The sequence below is a fragment of the Schistosoma haematobium genome, chromosome 1, assembly GCF_000699445.3.
Source record: "Schistosoma haematobium chromosome 1, whole genome shotgun sequence".
NCBI lineage: Eukaryota > Metazoa > Platyhelminthes > Trematoda > Strigeidida > Schistosomatidae > Schistosoma > Schistosoma haematobium.
In genome coordinates this window covers 9,569,689-9,593,944 of record NC_067196.1, presented here as the reverse complement: position 1 = coordinate 9,593,944, position 24,256 = coordinate 9,569,689, and the positions used below count along the sequence as shown (strand labels likewise).

The window sequence follows — 24,256 nt, the reverse complement described above, 5'->3', positions numbered from 1 at the left end:
TCTATCCTGTTCTTTTTTGCTGTCTCATTAACTAGAGTAAAAACACTAGTTTTATAGATGTTTTTTGATTTTGATCAAAATATTTTGAGTCTGTCGATTGCGTATCAAATAAAAATGATTAGAATGTTCAAACTAAGTATTTGTTATTCATACAAATCATCGTGAAAATGTATTGAAATTTCATGGATAGTGCTCACACTGAATAATTAACTGTAACAGGATTTCTACGTTATCGAAGATTGCACATCCTCAACATTGTTAAACTTTTCTTTTCATTTTTTCCTATTGTTTCTTTGCTTAATATTTGCTCTCCTTTTACTGTCTAATTGTAGTATTCTTTTTATGATTGAGCACCTGTTATGAATATTAAACTACTTGTCAAACATTTTAACGATTTTATTATTATTATTATCAATCCTTAAACCACATAGTCTAATTCGTTCATTCTAATATGTATTATCTTATACACCTTACCTTCTAATTGTTTTATTACTCGTCACGAATGCTCCTCTTTTTTATGATTGTTACGTTGACACTAACTAGTCTATACTATTTTATTTAGCAAGTGCAATTCTCCATGTTAGCATATGAAATAGACCATTTTCGATTATGATGATGAACTATTCGATTTAATTAAATATGACTAAATTGGTTTAAACTGACGATTTCACCCCTGAAATCTCTGTTTAATAAATGTCAAAAGACAGGCTTACCAACTGACTGAGTAATTGTATAGATATGTATTAGTAAATCAAAGCTATGACTTATGTATAAAATTTTTGAACCAAACTAGTGTAACCATAAATGATTTGTCAGGTAGTAAATAATTGGCAATCAGTGGTTAATATAAAATTCGAAAAGCAACTAATGGCTTATTTTTGCCTGTTTTAACAGACGTGATCGGCTATCACCTAATGATCTGTTCTTCTGATTTTGCTTCACTACATTTCCATTTGATATATGTTCATTTTGTTTCCATCCTTTTATGCTTATTTTCTAGGAAGTTTGTGGATTGAGTTGGTCACCAGATAAACGTTTCCTTGCATCAGGAGCAAATGACAACTTCGTTTGTATTTGGCCTTTTAATGATATCTCAAAGCCTGAACATGTTCTAAGAGATCACCAGGCCGCAGTTAAGGCATTATCATGGTGCCCTTGGAAACCAAATCTTTTATGCACAGGTGGGGGAACATCGGATCATACTCTACGCTTTTGGAATGCAACAACTGGAGCTTGTGTTAAATCAGTTGATGTAGTGGCCCAGGTAAGCTTAGGTTCATCCAGTAACTGAAAAACTTTCCTAAAATAGTTTTGTTTCTGAAAGCGAGGAAGCCAGTATCCACGAGCCTTAAGGCTACTTTGTTACTACGTTTGTCGAAGACGTTAATGAATGATAGCTTTTCATGATCCTGCATCCAAACTCGATGAGAGTCAAAATACACATAAAAAGTTAGAAATGATGTAAGGTAGCATTTCGCTCAAGTTGAAACAAATATCCAATAGTTCTCACTAAATTTAATGTAGTTCCTAATAATAGTACTAAATATTTAAAAAAGTACTTAGAAAAAGTGGAACTAGTTAGTAAAATCTAGTGGATAAAACACTCAATCAGTAGGTCGTAGGTTTAGCTCGCACTTCATTTGGCTTGAAGATGAGTTCATAAACTCATTATTCGGCAAATTAAGCATGTTACGTAGCCACGTACAGGAAAGTATTCTTCATAATATTTTAGTTATTTTCAATGTAGATCAAAAGCGAATAACCCTTTTATGTAAACTGTAAAAAGAAGATCTATGTACAATACAGAAATGCTGGTATATTCGGCACAGTGCTTAACGCCCTGCATCAGTTTGGATATCCAATTAATATTATTAGATCTTACACTTAAAAACGTCTCGCTTAAAGTTATGTACATCAATATGTACTTGGTAAATAAGTTACATTCACTGTCTAACACAAGTTTTGTCGAATTCGGCAAATTCCGAACATCTTTTCAGTCAATCAACAGCCGTTACTACTCTGTGAAGTACGAACGCAATAGCCGCATTTAAAATATTGTAACCTAAAATTTTCACACTTCATGTAGGTCTTTAATACTTTTCTTCAGAATACTGTATTATTTGTATTGTAGTGTTTTTGCAAAACATTCCAAATCTCGAATTTTTATGACAAGTGTTTACATGATTGCTGAAGTATTTCACCGGAAATACATATTTAAAGATAAATTTTCCAACATTATTAACTAAACCAGTGGCTTAGTGGGGATATATCTTCTCACTCAGCTAGTTTTGGGGTAGAATCTTACACCGCCTACTTCAATTCGGTCTAGCCATTATTGTCACTGACTCAAAGCCATGTTATACAAACCTGTACTTGATGAGTTACGTTTTCAGTGGCAAACTAATTGGGTTTTCCGGTTCAAATAGACGTACATTTATTGTCAAAGTATCATATTTTGTAGAAACAGCTTAAACCAGCAAATGATACTATATTCGTCCGTTATTTATCATAATTGTTTTTGCATTTTTATTCTAAATAACAGTAACGTCCAAACTAAAGTGGGGCATACTAGTTACAGAGCAATTAGAGAGTTAAATCTTTTGTACTAAGAAGAAAGTGTACTATTGCAAAAACAATATATTTTCAATACTGTGTTTTACAGTCTTCATATTTCACGCCACATCAGTACGTCGACCATATAAATGATCGACAATCTTCATCGATTTTGATCTCACTAATTGTTTTAATCGTTTTTAATATCCACACTAACATATATCATATTACCATGTTTTTAAGACAATTGTGGATAATTAGTTACTTTTTAAACTAATTTATTTCATTTGACTATTTTTATTCGGTAATAAGAAACCCAGTATTTCGTTGTAAGGTTCATTTCTGACTGACAAATTTATCTAACAAGTAAAAATGTATTATAAGTCATTTTTCATTCATTCATTTGATTTCTAGGTTTCTGGTATTATATGGAATACAGAATATCGTGAAATTTTAACTAGTCATGGGGATCCTCTTAAACAACTGGCTATATGGAAATATCCAGAAATCACCAAAATTACTCACTTAGGTAAGAAATTCTGGTAAAGGTTAAAAAAAGATGATGATTGTGTACAAATGCAAAATTCACTATTGAATATGAACTTAAACACTACAATATGCAGATCCTATTTTGTTTTGAGGTATTGCCAGCGATGATGTTCGTTCATATTTGCTCCGGTTGATTTTCACTAAATGATTGTTTAATACATTTCATCATATCTATTTCTTACATAGTATATCACTTGTGTATGTACGTTGTTGATTTATGTTATGTTGGATTGGTATGATACTAAGGAACTCATTAGTTCCTACTTTATTTCATACGTGAACTGAAATTTCTCACAGCTGATCCAAAATGAAATTGTATTATTAAATCTAAAATTACTTATTTCTTTATTAGTGTGGATGTGTATGTGATTTAACGTGATTTCATTTCATTAAACATAGTTGTCTTGGGTTTTTAAGTGTACTACCATGAAGACGAATAATATCCACTAAACCAATATTCATTAGTGTGTATCACTCCCCGCAACACATCTGCTTTCACAAAAGAAGAGAAATCCAAGCACTAATATTTTGAAAGCTACATCAGTTTTTTTATGTACATGAAAGGTAAATGAACAGTTCAAGTAGTTTTGTTAGTCCTTACATTATTTAAATTACAATCCGAATTGTTGAGCGTTTTTTCAATTGATTTTCTTCCTGTTTAGTAATGGAAATAATAAAGCTCACATACCTGATATCAATAAACTGCATAATTCAACTGTCTATTAAGCTAATAAATCACTAACAACAGGTATTGTTGTAAATTAGTTATATATTGTGTGTATTTCCTGACATGTTTATAACGTTAAAATGAACTAAAAGCATGCGGTTCTACACTTGCAAATAAAACTTATTAGTAAAATGTTCTGCGACGTTTTGACTAACTAAAATTTCCTGTCGTTAAATCTTAATATACGTATGTTTTGGTGGTAATGAAAGCATTCACAATACAGTTTTCATGAATATTTAAAGCATTTAAATGTAAGTTATTTCTGTTTTCCCAAATGTGCAGTCATTTGTGTTATGTTTGTGATCATAAAAAAATAATATACCTTCCTGTTCCAGAGCATCAAGGTCGTGTATTGTGTATTGCATCGTCTCCAAATGAAGAAATGGTTGTTAGCTGTGCATCCGATGAAACTTTACGTATTTGGCATTGTTTTCAAGTTGATCAAAATAAGAAACGTATCCATGAAAAAAGTCAACGACCTTCGGTTTATGCACGTGGTATACGGTAAAGTCATACTGTGGAGTTCATTTGTGATTGGTGATTATGTCCTGCTCATCTTTTCCACATGTTTATGTCAGTTCTTCAGTGTATAATCAATATTCACCTAACTCCTATGATGTAACTATCTGTATGTCGTTGTTTCAATGCATTGATTTAACATATGAAAAGAATATTTTATTTCATTATGTTGTCCTTTCTCTTTAGAAAAGAATGAAAACTGTATGTCCTCAATAAATTCTCCCACTGGTTTAAGTTACGTTATCCCTTAAAGGTGACAAGTTAACATAGTTTTGTGCATTTTCATAGAATTCTTTAGATATTGTCATGAGTCTGATCCCCTCATTATTTATTAAAGGTAAATGCGTTGTGACTAGTATTAGGCGCAGCCCTCCGAATGGTATGGAAAAATGGTTAAATGTTTCAAGTAAAATAGATCACAATGGTACGTTCGGCCTAAACGTTTTGTATTTTGTTCGTTGCCCACTTAGATCGAATATGAAACAGTTAAATTTACTAGCTCAATCTTACTGGTTGATTCGTGTAATAAATTTTAACAAACCTTGGGCTGTTTGTCTGCCTATCTTATTCAACTGTCCTGTTGACTTATAAATATCCGGGACACGTTGACTATTTGACAGTAGATGATTTACTCACTTCAGTGCAATGTAAGTTAGACCTGTCTAGTGCAATCCTCTATCTATTTTATTATTATGCAGTTGCTGGGTATTGTACTCTTAGTGCTATCTTTAATCCGATGCAACTGCTGGTAATTGTAGTGCTGATGTCAATTTAATTCCAATACAAGAAATACCAGGTCTGATTCTTGTGTTCATCCACTAACGCTACTCAGTCAAGTTATTTCCATTCAGTCTTATTAAAATTCGGTATTCTTTATCGCTACTGTGTCTCAGTCAATTCGATTCAGACTTACCTTCTGGAACATTCCCACCAAATTGCTGATTCAACCCATTCATCAATGTTCAATTTAAAGATAACGGACATGTAATCCTGTTATTCCGAGCCGATAAGACTTCCTGATGCCTTTGTTACTGTAGCGAAAACGTCCTGGATATTCATAAATAAATATTATTATCAGTTATAAAACCATAATTATAATATTTTACAAAGACCAAAAGTAAGGCATGTATTAATGAATTTGACAATGTTATGTGTTAAAAATGGTGGACGTTTGCATCTGTTACCATATATATACTTCAAAATTGTATTATTTGCAAATGAGAAAGGTCAGGATGATTTGGAGTAGTGTTCAGTCATAATAAGTACTATGGCAAAAATGAAAATGCAAAAAATATTGTGTGAATAAAATGCATAGTAGGAGAATTTAATCTTGTCAATTGAGATCATAATAATAATAAGCTTGTTGTGTGAATATAATATGTAATACGGAGGGTGTTATCAAGGTAATTACGATAAACGAATTGGGAATGATGGATGTGAAAATTAACATAGAGATAATAAAAAATAATGATAATAAGGAAGAAGAAATTTAAATAAATAAAAATAAAGGAAGGGGGTAAGAGGTTTATAATATTCTGTCTAGGTATTCCGTGATCCAGTCGTAGGCCAAGGTAAACAAAGAGGCTGGATATATTTTTTCTGGATAAATAAATTTGGTGCAATGGTTCTAATAATTTAACCAACCATTTTGCCGTTGAATGGTATGGTAATTCTAAACAAGAGATTACATAGATAAGATGAATTCCCTACTGAGTGATCAAACCAAATTCCAAAAGCTCGGGTCATGGAAAGACCGAACGTCAACTAACTGCAGCATTGAAATTTCTAAAACAACATCAATACATCACTGAGAATACCTATAATGCGCTCAAGCCTTCGGGAACACATAACCCTTGACTACATGGTCTACCGAAGATTCATAAACCTGATGTTCCTTTACGCCCGATACTGGATACGGCAAACTCACCATATCATATCAAAGTAGAGGGAGCTTTCTCTGTTTTAGAACGAGTTCCAAAATATCTACCTCAAGGAGCTAGGTTACGACTGCTTTACATAGCCGAAGCCATCTGGATCAACTCCAGAAGACCAAATTTATGTATCCAGAAAAATATATCCAGCCTCTTTGTTTACCTTGGCCTACGACTGGATCACGGAATACCTAGACAGAATATTATAAACCTCTTACCCCTTCCTTTATTTTTATTTATTTAAATTTCTTCTTCCTTATTATCATTATTTTTTATTGTCTCTATGTTAATTTTCACATCCATCATTCCCAATTCGTTTATCGTAATTACCTTGATAACACCCTCCGTATTACATATTATATTCACACAACAAGCTTATTATTATTATGATCTCAATTGACAAGATTAAATTCTCCTACTATGCATTTTATTCACACAATATTTTTTGCATTTTCATTTTTGCCATAGTACTTATTATGACTGAACACTACTCCAAATCATCCTGACCTTTCTCATTTGCAAATAATACAATTTTGAAGTATATATATGGTAACAGATGCAAACGTCCACCATTTTTAACACATAACATTGTCAAATTCATTAATACATGCCTTACTTTTGGTCTTTGTAAAATATTATAATTATGGACTTATAACTGTAAAGCCTGATGATGATGTTATTGAAAATAATGGTCTGCCCAAATATTCTTCATTTTTGAATATTCTATTGGATTTTTAAACTGCTAAATACTATTACTTTGGGAGGGCCCCTGTTCTCCATGTTTCAATGTCCTGTTTATTATTTTCCTTGGAAATATAATGACGTGACTAGCTTGCGTTTTCATTATGGCGACAAAGATTTGTTACGGGGTCTAATTTACTACCTTTACTTCAGTAAGCTAGTAGCTTCAAATACTTGAGAACCATTTAATATCCTCGAAATACTGATCAAATATTACTCATACTGTATCAAATAGTTGTACGATTTGTTTTTTATTTGACAAGACGTGGATGTTTAACTGTGCAATACCAGCAAGCAATAACTGATACAAAGATAACACACATTAATCGAAAGTTGTCATAAAGTACTGTTAGTCCTAGCACAAGGCTGAGAAAAGTGAATGAAAAGTTTGTCCTGATTTAACAAAGTATGATCACACATCAGTCAGTTATTTAGCATTAAAGCTCATGTTGCTCATGGTGTTCTGTTGTGATAGACGGTGTCCAAATGTGTGATACTGCTGCATGATTTGCTGCGTGTTAACACCGGAAGTTGAGCAAAAAGTCAAGAAAGGTAGTGAAATTATATTGGGCTCCTGAACAAAAGGCAGAAATGCTCGCTTGTATATATACAACTCTACGCCTTAGAAAACCAATCCATCCCTAAGTCAATTAAATGCACTTGTTCTTTAGATCACTTCTGATCGGTCTCATTCGGCCACTTCCAAACAGTCTCAGGGTCTGGCAATCCCTTGTGGCCTGATCTTTTTTGCTCAAAATGACAATCAGTGAAACAATTTAGTGACAAGTTCGAGCTGAAGTGTCCTTTGTTCAACTTTAATTGCCTATCGCGGATGTGGTTTGCACTCGGCGTCGGGCGTTTACTTCGAACATCAAGTTTGTACATCACGTCAGTGACTCTTCTTATGACGAAGCCCACTACCCAGTCTGGTCCCAACTGTCGAACTTTTCTTTGATATACTGGTAACCCATTAGGAATCTGACGTTTTTGGGTTTATAATTTGGCTTTCTTCTCTGTGAATATATGCCATCGATGGGATACCAGATCTTCCGAACATTGATTGAACTGTGGAGGCTTCTCTGGGTGAAAAATAACTCGGGATTATTCCGGACGAGTTCATCCGTTGTGTACTCTCATTATGACTTGATGAAAGCTCGCTTGTAAGTGCTGACAAAACTCTGCTTGACCGTTTGACTGGGATGGTGTGTTCACTATGTATGTGTAATTGTGTTCATTATGCAGAAGTTCAAGAAGACTTTAGAAATGAACTGAGGTCCATTCCCGTTCCCATCATGCCATCAACGACTACCCAAACGATGCAACTTTTGACGGAGATATTCTGCCACAACGGATTACCGGATGTAATCGTATCCGACAGCGGTTCGCAGTTCACCTCAAGTCAGTTTCAAGAATTTCGCAAACGCTTAACGATCAAACATTTCCGCTCTCCACTTCATCACACACAGTCAAATGGCCAAGCAGAAAGATTTGTGGATACATTCAAAATATCTCTAATGAAGTTGAAAGGGCAGAGGACACCAGTAGAAACACTGCAGAATTTTCCTATTGTTTTCCGAACAACACCTAGTGATATGCTACCATAGCAGAATTCCCCGGCAGAGATCCTGATGGAAAGGAAATCGAGAACGATCCAGTCTGATGCGCTCCGGGACCACACCACCACCATCTCAGACCAACTCTCAGAAGCTGCCCACGTACGAAGTTAGGTGGCCGGCGTTCACTCCAAACTGCAGAGCAAATCATCATCCTTGAACCGAAGTACGTATGGTTGGAAGACTAGTCCAAGTACGAGGTAAAGGTAGGAAAAGACACGCGGACTCGACACCGAAACCAACTAAATGACAGTGGTCCGTTGTGTCTTTTAGTATGCTATTGTGTAACTCTCCCCAAGGACGGTTTTGTGCCGTATATATGCGTTTTGATTTGTGTTTACTGTTATCGGTCGTGCTTCTGGATTTTGCGGAGTATACTTTCCCATTCAAAGCTTGGACTTCTTCCTTTAGTTAGCGGAGCTGGGACGCATCGAATAGCATATTGGTCTTTGGTCACCGAGTCTTTATTCCGTCCGCAGTCTAAGCCAACTCGTAACCGCTTCAAACCTAGCACTTTACAATACTTTCAACGTTACTGTCCGCAGTTGTCCATATACATGTCTGTATGAGCGCTGTCTGTATACGCTGCATGCCAGGGTGACCGGAGTTGAGTTCTTTGCATACTCAAGATCTTAGTGTTTTTAAAATAACTGGTACTCCAAAAACAATAGACATAGGCTTTTAATATACGTTACGCCACACTGTCGCAAATTCTCTATTAAAAAAATCGTCGATCTTGTTTGACCAATCGTTATGTACATACTTCACGACCTGTTGAAGTTCATAATTCAATAGCTAAGCATCTTGGATTATATTTACCGTTGCTGGCAAGGCTTCAATCGCACCGAAATAAGTCGTTTTACTTCTGTTTCCGTTAATACTGCCGCAAGGAAAGCATCCTCATCGATTGGTCCATTTAAGCAGATCGACCAGCCTGTCCAACACTGGTCACCAATATTTATTTATTGATAGAATCATAACAAAAGAGAAATGTAGCTCACCGCTATAAGCGAATTGCTGTGCATTAGGATGTCTTTCTTTGAACCGAAAATTGATACGCGGGCTTATGTTATGTTACGAGTATGAGCTGTCCTTTGTAGACCATCCCATGAATTTTTTAACTGCAACGATAGTTGCAAGAGCTTTTTTGTTTGACTGCATTTTTTTTTCGGAATATAACAGTGTTCTAAATACATGTGCAGTAACCTTCTGAGAACCATCCGGTTTCCGAAAAATAAACCCAAGTGTCCATTGTTCGATGCATCAGTGTCAATGAGCATTTCAACATTAGTTGTTGGAATGAGTTAGCAGCATATTTGGTGACAAAGTTTTGGACTCACATGTAGCACGTTTGATGTAGATATGTGCGTTGGCAATGTCTTTACGATAACCTATTTTGCATACTTTCAATGATCCGTAGGTAATATATCGTTTTGATTTAAAACATATTTTATCTTATCATCCATAAAACTAAGGTCTATTATACGTCAAGTGATTAAGTGTTTCGTTACCAAAAGATGGCATAAATACAAGTACTTGTGAAGTTTATCTAGGTTGAAGTGGCTACAGTATTTACCTCAGTGTATAAATTCTTCAGCTTCCTTAAAAGCCAATAAGTGATTAGTTCTATAGACTCAATTTAACTCAGAGCTTTATTAGTCTTAACTTATGTTATATGCCTTATCCGAGTATTAGTGACTCTAAAAACCACCACAACAGATGTGCTTATTGAACTGCTGAACAGACGCTTCAATGAGACATTGCACTACTCTAACAAAACAGTGATTTGACGTTCAATGTCTACAAGTATCTGCCATTACGACTTCAAGCTACGGAAGAGTATGATGGGAACTAAATCATGTCCTGTTACCACTTCACTGGAAAGTCGACGAGGCGGAAATGAGATCACTAAAGACGAAAGGCTTAAACACCAGAGAGAACGCCGAGGTAGAGGAGTTGAAACCTACACCTCCCTGTAACGTCAGTACCTGATGTGTTTCTGCCATCATTCTATTACTAGCTAGCCACCTCTTGTCACCTCTTGTCTATTTACCTTCGCTCATGTTTACTTGAATTTTCTTGGATTAAGATGAAACCATATTCTAAACAAACTGGAACACTATATACACAATTTATAGTTAAAAGTTCGGACTTTGGACATGAGTGTAAACACTATCCTAGTAGAATTATATTACTTGTTAGTTTCAAGTTCGAAGATATCAGATATTATAATGATCACCGTCAGATCCATCTTGAATGCTTTGTGTGTGAAAATCCTTTCATGTATACACTTGCAGTCTATTCCTGTTGATTATTTCAGTTACGCATTCTGTCAGCCCTTTTAATTCCGATATTTGTATTCTGTTGTAGTTTTCGTTTTCTTTTCTGAGTTCACATGTTTCTTCCTGAACTACATTTTTGTTGTTTTACTGGATACTCTGATTTGGCGGCAGAAATTGATATGCTCCCTTTTGATTGTGTTGCTAGCGGAATAGTTCATTTTTGATTGTTAATCGAAGCACTTCTCGAGAATTAGAAATACTTTGCGTTCTAACTAATATAACGGGAAGGAAAATCAAAATTCAACTGATCTATTCATTATGAGTTTTGTTCATTATTACTTCCGTTTTGCTTTAATGTAATGATTACTCAATCTAATATTTACTTAGTTTTCTCGTATGATGTCTTATTTTGTATAAAATACGTTGTTCGTGTTTCAATTGACATGCACTATGCTCAGCACATGATTTGTCATAGCTGAGTGTTTTTTTATATATTTGATTTCATCCTAATTATTAATGAAATTCTGTGTACTATCAATATATGAGTGTATTTTCGACTAGGGTCGTCGTTGTCGTGTTCTGGGGGCCAATCTTGTGTTCTAACTTTCGCGTCATGAGAATTGCAGGGCTCTCTTATTTCGAGTATAAGTGATAAGCATTTTCGACACAAAAATCATCGAAGACCAGATATAAAAAGTAGCGTTAAACGACAAGATATATCAATAACACGACTAAAAATTATCTTCCGACTGCATCTGTACGGGATTTACCGAGAAAGGATAGAATAATATTTAATTGTTGCCGTCAATATGATTACTGATTGAACAATTACTGGTTGAATAACCGGGTGGTAATATTTGTTTGGGTAATAATTTACGTTTATATTTGTGATAAAATGTAGAGCTGTCTTTCACCCAATCACTCTGCTTTGTTTTCAACTGGGCAATAGCGGGTATTTGTACTACCTAGACAGTTATTCTTAATCCACACCTTGGTTGGTATCCTACAATCACACCTAGATTATTGTGATTCAAGAATCATATGGAGAGGTCAGTGGCTAACGGGATATACAGGTTCACCAGTGAAGCTAAATCAGGGCAATACTGTGATTATTGTCAATGCAGGAACAGCATTATTTACTACCAATTTCACTTACACGTAAAAGAGGAAGTAAGAAGTTCTTATTTCTTACTCCATCCAGAATCCTATGCAAAGGCTCAGGGAAATTTTGTATAACATAGTTTATATAAGAATACACATATGTATGTCGCATCCAATATCTTTAAGGAAACCAAATGTAAATCATCCGACTTCATAGCTCTCTCTTTCTGATGTTAATGTGCTGTTTCTAATATTCGTTACCGTCATACCCGTGCAAACGTTCAACTTGGAGGCAGTATTATTAGTGGACTTGACAGTTTCTTGAGGTTAGTTATATCTAGAGATAGAATGAATACATCTATCTTGAGGCAATAGTCTCAAAATACACAGCAATTACGACTGTTTCAGTCAATGAGTTGTAGTAAAATTATAAAACTATGATTATTCAGCCAAAAAAGCTGTAATTAGTCAGAAAAATAAAGACAAAGGGCGCATGTGCTTTTTAAAATGATACGAGTGGGATGTGTGCAAAGTAGTTATGTAATAAACATTCACGAAAACAGTTTAATGTAGAAATTTAAAATCATTTTCAGTTATTTATCTTACATTTTCTACACTGATCGAAAGCCATAGCTTTTTTTTACAAAGTAGTACTGGTTGACAAACGGGAGGAATTTTTGAAATATTAAACGCCGAAAACCCCTAATAGTATCGATGAGAGATGAACTTTCACTGGTTAGTCATAACAGGAAACATCTAAAAGTAGAATGCGGATGGTTACAAGGGTGGAAAATGCGCTCAAAGCTAACAGGATGATCAAATAATTCATTTACCGATTAAGTAAATAAATAACCAGATCAATGGCTAAAATCGACCACAAAACGGAGATGATATGAAAGAAGGTTAGGCAGGTAAACAATTACTATTAATATTGGTAATAGCGATAATGACACTATATAAACCATGATACAAGTTTTAGAATCACTAATAACCGAAGAACAGTCCAACTCATTCAATAAAGCCTCAGATATTCCAGAGTGATATAAGGTTGAGGTATGGAGACGCCTCCCTGTCTATTCCCGAACATCAGTTTCACGTCGCGACGCAACCTTCTTAAGGCACGCGAACTGTGATACTGACTAAAACGATCTTCATTCATATCTTACAAAATATCAACACAGCTGATTATAATACTACATAGAAAACTGTATCTTTTTTAACACTGATCTTGCCTGGCATACGTCTAATAAGGGATATCAAATTACGTGAGCGTGTTTAGCGTGTGGAGACGAAATTAGTGAAAAGTCTTTCTAAACTCCCTTAATATGAGCGTTTAAAACGCTTAAACCTCTTCCCCTTGTCCGATCGTAGGAGGCGAAGTGACCTTATACTGATATTTATTACGTTTAATTATGATCCGAATCTTAATATATCTTATCTTTTTGATTCCTCCAGTACTATTAGTATCTGAGGTCATGTCAAGAGGGTTCACAAACGGCGATCTAATAAACTCAATGTGTGGTCCCGTTTTCTTATCGAGTTGTCTACGACTGAAACGCCTTATAAGAAAAGTTTGAATTTTTAGTGAAAGGCTATCTGTCAAGATAAACACAGGTTCAACAACTCACTATCTTTATTGCTGAAAACTTGTTAGTTTATACTAATTTTGTTTTACCTTTTTAATTGAAATCAGAGTACATTTAACCAACTTTGCGACTTTTCGAAACGTCAACGGTACGTTCTATGTTACAACATATAAATTATACCTTTGTGCAGCTTGAAATCGTCTTGGTTAGTGTGAAATATTCATAAGCAAGCAAACGTGACCCGTCAGCATTGATTACCATTGCATTGATAATGTCAAAACATGATATGAACATGCTCATCATTTATCACTTACCAATTAGTTCATCATGATGTCTCACCATGTAAATTCATCGATCTCCCTCAATTTTAAAATTAAATACTCTCATCACGTTTTCGCGGTTTTTAAGATTGAGAACATGCTCTTTTTTAGAAGGGATGAGGAATACGAATATGTTTTCACCATTCCTTAGAAATTTGTTGTTTATCTTTCATATTTGTCGATATTTCACAATACTCGGCCAATTCATTCATATTCGTAACTTTTATTATTCATATAGTTCAGTTTTTGGCTGTTATTAGCCTGTGAGATATTTATTTTTAGGGCTTACGTGTTATGTACGTAATCTATCTACGTAGATAGATTGTCACAAATATTTCTGTAGTTATCTTACTACTATCTATTATCAATAACCAATAAATGTGCCGAAACGTTCAAGCAACGCATTCAAATGGTCCATTGAACATTAATAAATTTGCTTATTATTATAGCCTATAGGTTATTTTGTATAGAAAGAATAACAATATGCTGTTATATGAAGTCACTGGCAAAGAAACTGCCACGTAACATTTCTGAACTCGAAGGTTAGTCCTCATATTAGCGAAGTCACTATATTTGTTTCTTACCAAGTTTTAGGAAGCACAGTTCTATGCTGTACCGAAAATTCTATTCAGAGGTCGTGTTACTGCATTAGAATTTTGTACAGAAGCTTGTCAAGAAATCGTGATAATAAGATCTCTGCTACGTCCTAAGTAGTTGATCATATGATCCTAGGGTGCTCATCCCAACTGAGAACAATAAGCAGATTATCGTTTACGTTTGCTAGTCTTATATTTCAGGAAACAAATACCATACGAAAAAATGAATTGTCAATGTTTGATGCATGATTACATCAAGAAAACATCCTTATTTGTGAGGTAAACTAGGTTTCAAAAGTTTTAGATTCGTTGTTTCGAGGATAAATTTATGTAACTATTAGGAATGGATAGGTCTTGGTACGTCTACCTTAATCTCTCAGTACTTAATTCTATAGAAATGTTAACACCAAGTGACAAAAATTTGTACATTTTCTCCCTAGAAAGAGTTCTCGGTAAAGTTGTGTGATTAATTTGTTATTTAAAGGACTTCATCTATAAGCTAGTTTTCAGTTACAATTAGCGAATATCTTTTTAATGAGTTTAAGTAATATGTGGATCTTTAATTTATAAAGATTCTATCAAATATGCTTTCAACATTTATTTTCGTGTCGGATTTCAAACCCTTATGACTTATTTGATGTTTCTAATCAAATATCTGAAATCAGCATCATAGGTGGATGGAGATATTTAATAAGTACAAGTACTAATATTCGTACGTTCTACCTTCGTAAAGTAGAAAATCAAATGAAGCGATGATATTTTCTCAAAAAGATTGATTTGGGTAGTAGTTTGGAGGCAGAATATAATCAGTCTATCATCCTCACAGTGGTTGTTCTAGTAACCGCAAACAAATCAAAGGTTAATAATGACGTTGAAATATAGGATTACATACAGTATGTCAGATGATATTTCGTGTTTCTGTGAATTAAATTGTTTTTGTAACTTTTTTATTCAAATCAACCTCAAATGTTCTGAAGATATTTATCAGATATTATCTGCATTTCATGGCTCCAAAAATTAATGTAGGTTACGGGACTTTTTAAAAGTATGTTGTTCGTCTAGTAAACCATTTATTCTGCTAGTGATTTCGTCTTTAAATATCCGATAGTTAAACCAATTATTCTCAAATACATTAGCACTAATGTTCAAGTGTTTATTTGCTTGCCTGTACAAAGCCTATTGGTTAGTCTAAATAAACTGCTTTATGGACAAATCTCAAAATATGTCAATCATAAAACGATTTATTGAAGAACTATACAATTTACTAAGAAATTTAAAATTAACACATAACATAGCTATTGATGTAAGATTAGGCTTATTGATATCTACTTAACTACTAAATGTAAACTATTGTTTAAGTTGTTTCCAACTTACCTTTGATTGTTCAAAAATAAAGTGGTATGGTTATGTTGGCTGAAAGTTCACATTATTGGGAACATGAACGAAGTTTTTCTAGTGAAATCTAAGCACCAAAGGTTAGGAATTGAAATTTTTTTAATTCATTCATATATTTGTGAGGGGCAAAATGTCTGTATGATGAACTAAAGGTGATGTGTAAAGCTCTCTACACGAAATACAAATGAAGTCTAAGTTCGTTAGACTCTTTATCACTTTATATCAGACAAGTTTGAAAAACACTATTTGTTAGATAGTTTAAAATCATGTTTATAACTAATTCTGGCTTTACTTGGTATATTTCATTGTTGGTCTGCATTTCTACAGGATTTTTAACAATTCTTTATTACGGACGTATTAATCACTAAATATGGATGATTCTCATCTATCAGCATCCGCTTTCAATAGTATGAAACCAACAAACATTTGCTGCAACATCGAGCGACACTTTTGAAAAATACCTTATTTCAAAGCTTAGAGGGAGACATACAAAATAAATAGAAATTTGAGTTTCAGTAGAAATGCAACGACTTGTGTACAGTATTGTTTGAGCCTTTAACTAAATTTTTTACTGATATAGTGAAGATTTGTAACTCAGATAGATGCTATTTTCTTTGAATTGGATAGTCTCTTTATGAAGTTTTCATTGCTGTTCTGAATACTATCATCGACGCTTACTTGTACCTAGCCTAGAAAAGACAATACAACAAAATTTCTTTTTATTATTAAATTCCATAATATATGTTGAAAATACTGTCGATTTTTCAACTTTTTTTAACGGAATATAAACTGATAAACTGATTTAAAACTATCTTTCAGTGCTGTATTGGAAGTTATTTCAGTGATTCTTTATCAATCCGTTAATCAATATTTACGTCTATAGTTAATGTTTAACTGTCGTTTGGTAAAAGGTTTACTGTTTTGCTTTTGGTTCCACATCAAATGCAAACTTCAATTTCGTAAATCCTCAAGAGTGATCATTACATTTGGCTAAAACAAAATATAACAAAACTTCTCATTAGTACAAACAGCTTTTAGTCCGTATATCATAAGAAATTTGGGGACAATAAATATCTTTCATGCCTACCGTCATAATTTTACATTGAATGACACTAACGCTTTATTATTAAATTTAATAAGCCGTATATTTTAATTTCTGGTAAAATAATCGTATATTAATTGTAACTTCATTCAACTCAATATTCTGTACATTTACTAATATTATCTAACTGTTTACTGTAAAAATTGTAAAATAAAATCGTTCGTCTCAGGGGAAAACGAGTAGCCATTGAAAACATAAATATTAAACGATTTTATGAGAACCGTATATTTTGGCTGATTCCTATTAAATAGTGTTCATAAGTTTCTTTGAGTCTAAATAGTTGCATTTATGTTGCCAACTTGTGTTTAAACTAGTTTAACCATTCTTTGATTATTACTTAGTCCTTTCCTAATAAAAAATTCAGATGTAGGTGTTCGATTGAAAGTAATCTCTACCTTTTGATCTTTTATTGTGAATAGCTAACCCTTTTTAATTGTAGAGTACAAATGTATAACCTTACTTGTTAGTCTAAATAAATTAGTCGAGCGTTAAACTGTTTGAAATAAATATTCTCATATTTGTGGGAACCATGTTTTGTGTATGGTTAAACGGTTTTCAGCCAAAAAAATGATGCAATCTACCTTCTAGCCACTAAAGAACATTTTGACACATTAAAAACACAGAACGACATCGGGAATTATGGTAGTTCCTGCCTTATTTAAGATCAAAAAGAATCAAAGTTCAGTAAGATTATCTGCGGTCTATACCTTCAAAACTGGAATCAGTGCTTAGTTGAACAGAATAGATTTTACGCATTTCAGTGTCAACTAAATCTTATTGTCGCTAACAGCTTATTTCAATGCATCCCAACAGAAGTCTTCTTTAACTTTACAAATAAATACTACATAACGATTATTCATATGTTTGACTTAGTTGGTTATCCATAGATTTTCCTTACCCGACTATTATATGTTTATTCACATTATAATCATCAAAAAAATAAAAGTCTAGATTGGACATATCTACTCTTCTATAGATTGTATATATTGAACAAATAAATCTCCTGGTAATTTTGTGACGTCACTTACAATAATATCATCATAAAGAGCCATTATTATCTATGTTTATCTAAACAGCATGAAAATAGTAAACGAAGTGTTCTATGATAAAATCGACCTCAGTAAAAAGAATAATTATCTTGATGCGCTTATATTAATTTGAGGAACCGTAAGATGAACTACACTTAAATTAGACCAATATCCAAACTTCATCCAGTTTAATCATATCACCGTACCAATTGGTGACTAATCTTGACAATGATCCACAAAATCCTATCAGTAAATGGTTAGCAACAGAGTCCGCTCAAGACAGGTGAGTGACAAGTATCGACAATGGACATTAGACGATAACCGAATTAAAGTTGAATGTATTCCACATTGAATTCGTGCTCAGAGAATTAATTACTCGTAATTAACTAAGTAGAAGCTTACATCTTTTATTTTATTAATAAAATCACTAAAAATCCGAAATATACTACACAATGTTTGCTTCTTTCAATTCCATTTATGCATATCTTGAGCTCCTTCTAAGATCTGAACTGAATCACTTGAGATGAGATGATGGTTTATTATCCTGTGTTTAAATTTTCTCAACTACTTTCACTCTGATATGAGTTTTTTCAGTTTTATTAGAAACAAGAATATATATGTATATGCATATATTCACTTTCATATGTTTAATTTACATTCAACTAATTAAACGGTTGAATTCCATTTAACAAGAATTTGATAACTTTTTGAACCTGTTTTGCTTTTTCTGTAGATAAAAATCAGTTTTTCGATTTCATCACTGAATGAATCAAATTTTATTAAGAATTTTGAAATCTCATGTTAACAAGCAGTCTTTTTTAGATCAGCTTAAAGCATTCAACGAAAAGCCAAATGTAAGCTAATTTACCAATTATATTTTTTAAATCTTCTGGCAAATTAATCTTAGTTTTCTCAAATAATTAATAATAATCTAATATGCTTGGTATAGGGCTTACATAGTGAAATTCAAAAAGTAAATTTTGCCCTATCTGAGATTCATCAGCCGAATGAATTTACATCCGAGATTTGATGTTTATACTGGGACCTGAATAGAATATCTATTGTTTTAAACATCAAAGAGTTATTGCCAAAGATTACTTACTCACTTATGCCTGTCTCCCTTCGCGTAGGACCACAGGCCACCTACCAGGAATCTCCATTGAACTCCGTCCTGGGCAATCCTTTCCAGTTGTTCCAAGTTGCTACTCATCTTATTGATGTCTCTTTCCAATTCAAGATTAAATGTGTTCTTTATTCTTCCTATTTTCCCCTTTACTTCAGGATTCCAAGTTAGCGCTTGCCTCGTGATGCAATTTGGTGATTTCCTCAATTTATGTCCTATCCACCTCCAACGTCTTTTCCTAGTCTCCTCTTCAGCTGAGAGCTGGTTTATCCTCTCTCACAATAGGTTGTTGGTGGTTATATCTGGCAACGGACATTGAGTATCTTATGTAGACAACTGTTTATAAATACTTGTACCTTTTTGATGATGACGATTGTAGTAGTTCTCAAAGTTTTAGTTCCGTACAGTAAAACTGTATTGAAATTCGTGTTGAAGATTCTGACTTTGATTTTATCTGACAGTTGTTTTGAGTTCCATATGTTCTTCAGTTTTAGGAATGATTCCCTTGCTTTGCCAATCCTTACCTTTACATTTTCATCAGATCCTCCATGTTCATCGATGCTGCTGCCCAGGTATGTGAAAGTTTCCACCTTTTCCAGGGCTTATCCATCAAGTGTGATTGGGTTGGTGTTCTCTGCGTTTTATTTTAGGATCTTGCTTTTTCCCTTGTGAATGTTGAGACCTACAGATGCAGAAGCTGTCTCGAACTGCATTTGTTCGTGTGTATAGCATAGAAGTGCCAGGTCACCTGCAAAGTCCAAATCATCTAGTTGCATCCAAGTTGTCAACTTTATTCCGTGCTACTCGTCAGATGTGAAGGTCTTCATAATCCAGTTGACCATCAGAAGAGAGAGAAAGAGGAGAGAATAGGAAACCTTGTTTGACTCCAGTACTCCTTTGAAATCCATCTGTCAGCTGTCCTCCATGCACGACTTTGCATTGAAGTCTGTCATATGAATTCCGGATGATGTTAACAGTTTTCTCAGGTTCACCACAGTGTTGGGAAAGTTTCCATAAGGTTCTCCTGTTCACTGTGTCATGTGCTTTCTCATAGTTAAGTTAGCTGAAGTTTAGTGATAAGTTCCATTCAATTGAATGTTCAACATTGATCCGTATTGGTGCAGTTTAGTTTGTACACGACTGATCGTAACAGAATCGTCCTGTTGATCGCGAAGTTGGGTGTTTACTGAATCATTCATTCGGTTCAAGAACCCTCTGTTGACAACGTTTCTTGTTACCGATAGTAGTGTGTTGCCTCTGTTGTTCTCACACTTGCTCAGATCGCATTTGTCTGGTAACTTGAGAATGTGTCATTCTCTTCAGTCTGTTGGCACTGGTTCTTCCTCTCAAATCTTTCTGCATGGAACGTGGATCGTCTTTGCAGCTACTTTTATTCCTGACTTCAGTGTTTCATCTGGTATTATGTCAGGTTCTTCTGCTTTACCACTCTTGATTTGTCTGATAGCCATGATGATTTCTTCTGTCGTTGATGGAGTGACATCTATAGGAAGGTCTGTGTGTGCTGCTTCGGTGTCTGTTGTGTCCAGTGGGGCTAGTCTATTCAAGAGTTCTTCAAAGTGTTCTACCCACCTGTTCCTCTGTTCTCGACTGGCTTGCGTTATATTTATTTGATTGATCGCTTTGTTTTACCATATTTCCCTACTAGTTTCTTCGTTATATCGTTCAGTTGTTTGGTGTTTCCTTCGCTTGAAACTTTTTCCGCTGTCGCTTCTAGGTCTTCCATGTATTGCTGTCTTCTTGTTCTTCCTTTCTTGAGGCTTGTCTAGAAATTCGATAGAGACCCATTCCTTATGATAGTAATTCTTGCGGCCTAGAACCTCTTGATACGTTGAACTTAATGCTTCTTTGATCCCTTTGCAGTTGTCCTCCATAGTAGTTCCTTCTTTTCTTAATAGATCCTGTATGGCTTGGAACCTGTTGTTGAGAGTTATCTAAAATTGGTTACGTTTCTCAGTTTGCCGAGGGGAGGCTGTGTTAAACCTTTGTAATACTGTATTTTTTCAGTTGCCTAGTGCTCTTCTACCTTCAGTTTCATCTTGACAACCACCAGTGGTGATCTGAAGCTAGCTATGCCAGCTCCTCTCCTGGTCTTCAAGTCTTTCATTGACCCTGTGATTTTTTTAGTGATGCAATTATTATCGATCTGGTTCCCTGTAGTGCGATACAGTGAGATACATGTAGCTTTGTGTATGTGTTTGCGTGGAAATATTGTGCCGCATATAACCGTTTTGTTGAGTGCACAGAAATTCGCAAATTTCTCACTATTCTCGTCCCTTTCTTCCAGTCAGCTCCCATCACGATGGCCTGGTTATTTCCTGTGCACTTCTTTACGATCGGTTGCAGCCTCTCGTAAAACTAGTCTTTGTCATCTTCATTGCTAACATTGGTAGGTGCACAACACTAGATAACCTTCATTGTAATTCCCTCCTACTTTGTTTTGAAGGATGCTTTGATGATCCCGAATCCATGGGATTCCATCCTATAAGTGGTTTATATGCTTCTTTCAACAGCACCGGAGCAACTGCCTGAGTGTATGGAGCATTTTCTTATTCGTAAACAGAGTACAGCAGCATCTTTCCCGAATCTAACCTTTTATGTCCAACTTGGACCCGATGGATTTCACTTATTCCAAGAACTGCTATGTTCTATCTCTTCATTTTCATAGCTATTTGATAAGTCCTACCGGCCTCCTCCACTGTCCGGACATTTTTTGCACCTATATTGATTGTTGCTCTGGTTGTTAGAAAGGGCATTGGCCTTGTGACGTCCGGAGAATCTCGGCTTTCACTATGAGGAGTCATAATTCTTCTGAAAGGAAATCCTCCGACTTCCAGGGCAGTGTTTAAATGATTTAAATTGTTTATTCTAGTCAACGTTCTTTAGCAAGGTTGTTTTATACGGGATGGGGTTGCTGACCCTATAATCAACCCTCTTCCTTTACCCGGGCTTGCGACTGGCAATAAACCTAAAAGAGCTACAGGCGGATATACTGAGTCAGAATAGACACTTAATTGTTTAACAAGCAAGGAAGTAATAGAAAAAGTTTATAATTTCCAGTTCGTATTATTCAAGGCTATAATTGACCAGTCTCTATTACAATGTGTATTTCCTGAACGCATTGTCTCGATATAGCATTTTTTCCACAAGTTCTGGTATGCATGATAATAACTTAGTTTATTGTATAAATAGGGTCAGTAGTCAGCATTACTATAGGCTTATCATGTGACAAAACGTTTGTCCGACGCTTTTTATTTTTCCACTGCTTTTTCAATCACCCTATTGTTATGACTGAAAGGCATCGGCTTTACTTCGTGGCTGTACGTTAGCGTGACGAACAGGTTTACTTATCATAACTATCCAATCAAAACTAAATAACCGAAGGAGGATATTCTTTCGAATTCTAATATATCAGAATTGTCAGTTGAAGTGCTTTGATACCAGTAGTATGTTTTTAACAGTACAAGCACGATAAAACAAAAACCAATAGTAGTTTTGACCGGTTTCATACGGTTCTGTGTTCACTATCCAAATAGCAACAATACCACTACTAATCTAGTTACATTGTCAGTGTGGGTAACCAAAAGATTATAACCGTTTACGCATTTCTAAAAACATATAAAAATGTTTTATTCATGTAATTCATTTATGTGTCCTAATTTTCAGATATTAGCTGCTGTCATCTCATGTGTCGATTCACGTGTTTTAACATCAAAACTTTTATGCTCAAATGTTGGTGAATTATTTATCGAAAGAAATCCAGGAAATTTCATTTGTTGTGAAAATTCTTCACTGGAACATTTTAATAAAAATTGTGTTACACCAGGATTTTTAGAGTTGACTTTAATACGATGTAGAATTAACGACATCATTATTTGTGGCCATTCAGATTGTCGGGTTAGTTAAATATTTAGTTAATTAGTAACTATTATGTTTAGTAACTTTTTATACTTAACATCCTTTATTCATTGTCTATCAAAAATTACGTCTCAATCGGAAAAAAATTTTAAGCAGTAAAATCTTATCTCAACACATTCTGTTGTGAGAGGGCAATCTACAGGAGGAAGGTGTACTTCACATAAAAAGTTACAAATTATTTAAATAATGAATATATATAGCCTTCAATCACCCATTTGCATCTTTCGATGTAAATCGTCTTCTCGTCTAGGTTCCCAGTGTCCTGCCACCGCCATACTTTCTATGTACTGAAAATTTTACTCTGTCTGACAATTGTTGCAACTTTGATGCCACGTCCCGCTGTATACTACTAACAAACAATCTTGTGAATAGATTCCACCACACTATTAATCAATATACTCATTTATTTAAAAGTAGGTTCCAACTGGTTAATATGAAAGGTTATAAACGTTTTGAAAGATAACATAATATTACGATTGCAAACTTCAGTAGTATCTTGTAAATCAAAAGGTAAGAATGTAACAGTCGGGAAATTACCATTTCATATTTCTGCACATTAACCACCTTGTCTTACTTCTACCAAACAGTAGAGGATTTAGTTTAGTGAAAATAATATAATGCATTTATCTATAAACTCTTCAACTACTGTTCTGGTTTACTTAAAAAGGCTTAGAACAACTTGTAATAAGTTTCAGATTAACTGATGTATATGACCTACAATATACTGATGATAGATTTAACCTTTAGTCATTTTTCTAAACTTTATTATTCCAGTTGTATTTACATACGTAATTATTCTTTAAAGAACATCATCTATTATTTCTTCATTTGTCGACGTTTTAAAACAAAACTAAAAACATTTATTCACTAGTATTTTAAGCTATTTATAGTTAAACGTTATTAAAAAATCTGAAATAGTTATCTAGGTGAATGACAATGATACACTAATTGATTACGGAATAGTAACTAATGTCATATTTGTCGAAATCCTCAGAGTTGATTGAATTCTTTCGGTAAAGTTGTAATAAAAACCACTAGTCAAACTAGCTGGACACCATGTCTACAGTATGTTTTTGTGTTATATGATTGAAGGAAATCGGCATTAAACGTGCTATTTAAATTTCATGCTAGTTAACAATTTCCAGCAAGTTATA

At 34.3% G+C, this 24,256-nt stretch overlaps 1 protein-coding gene across 4 annotated transcripts in view; it reads left to right on the top strand.

The window, feature by feature from the left end:
• The window catches only part of BCA1 (Beta carbonic anhydrase 1), a gene marked incomplete at its 3' end in the record, with an annotated part of 49,766 nt that overhangs the window by 7,172 nt on the left and 18,338 nt on the right, over positions 1–24,256 (top strand). Inside the window, exons 6-12 of one of the 4 annotated variants that reach the window (XM_012939591.3) lie at positions 1,001–1,264; positions 2,968–3,082; positions 4,165–4,333; positions 18,231–18,326; positions 19,661–19,738; positions 20,447–20,681; positions 22,851–23,081. In XM_012939591.3, the coding sequence (XP_012795045.2) occupies positions 1,001–1,264; positions 2,968–3,082; positions 4,165–4,333; positions 18,231–18,326; positions 19,661–19,738; positions 20,447–20,681; positions 22,851–23,081 (1,188 nt within the window). Of the gene's footprint in view, positions 1–1,000; positions 1,265–2,967; positions 3,083–4,164; positions 4,334–13,525; positions 23,082–24,256 lie in introns of those variants that run through there. The other 3 variants (XM_051209594.1, XM_051209593.1, XM_051209595.1) reach the window with 3 other exon arrangements.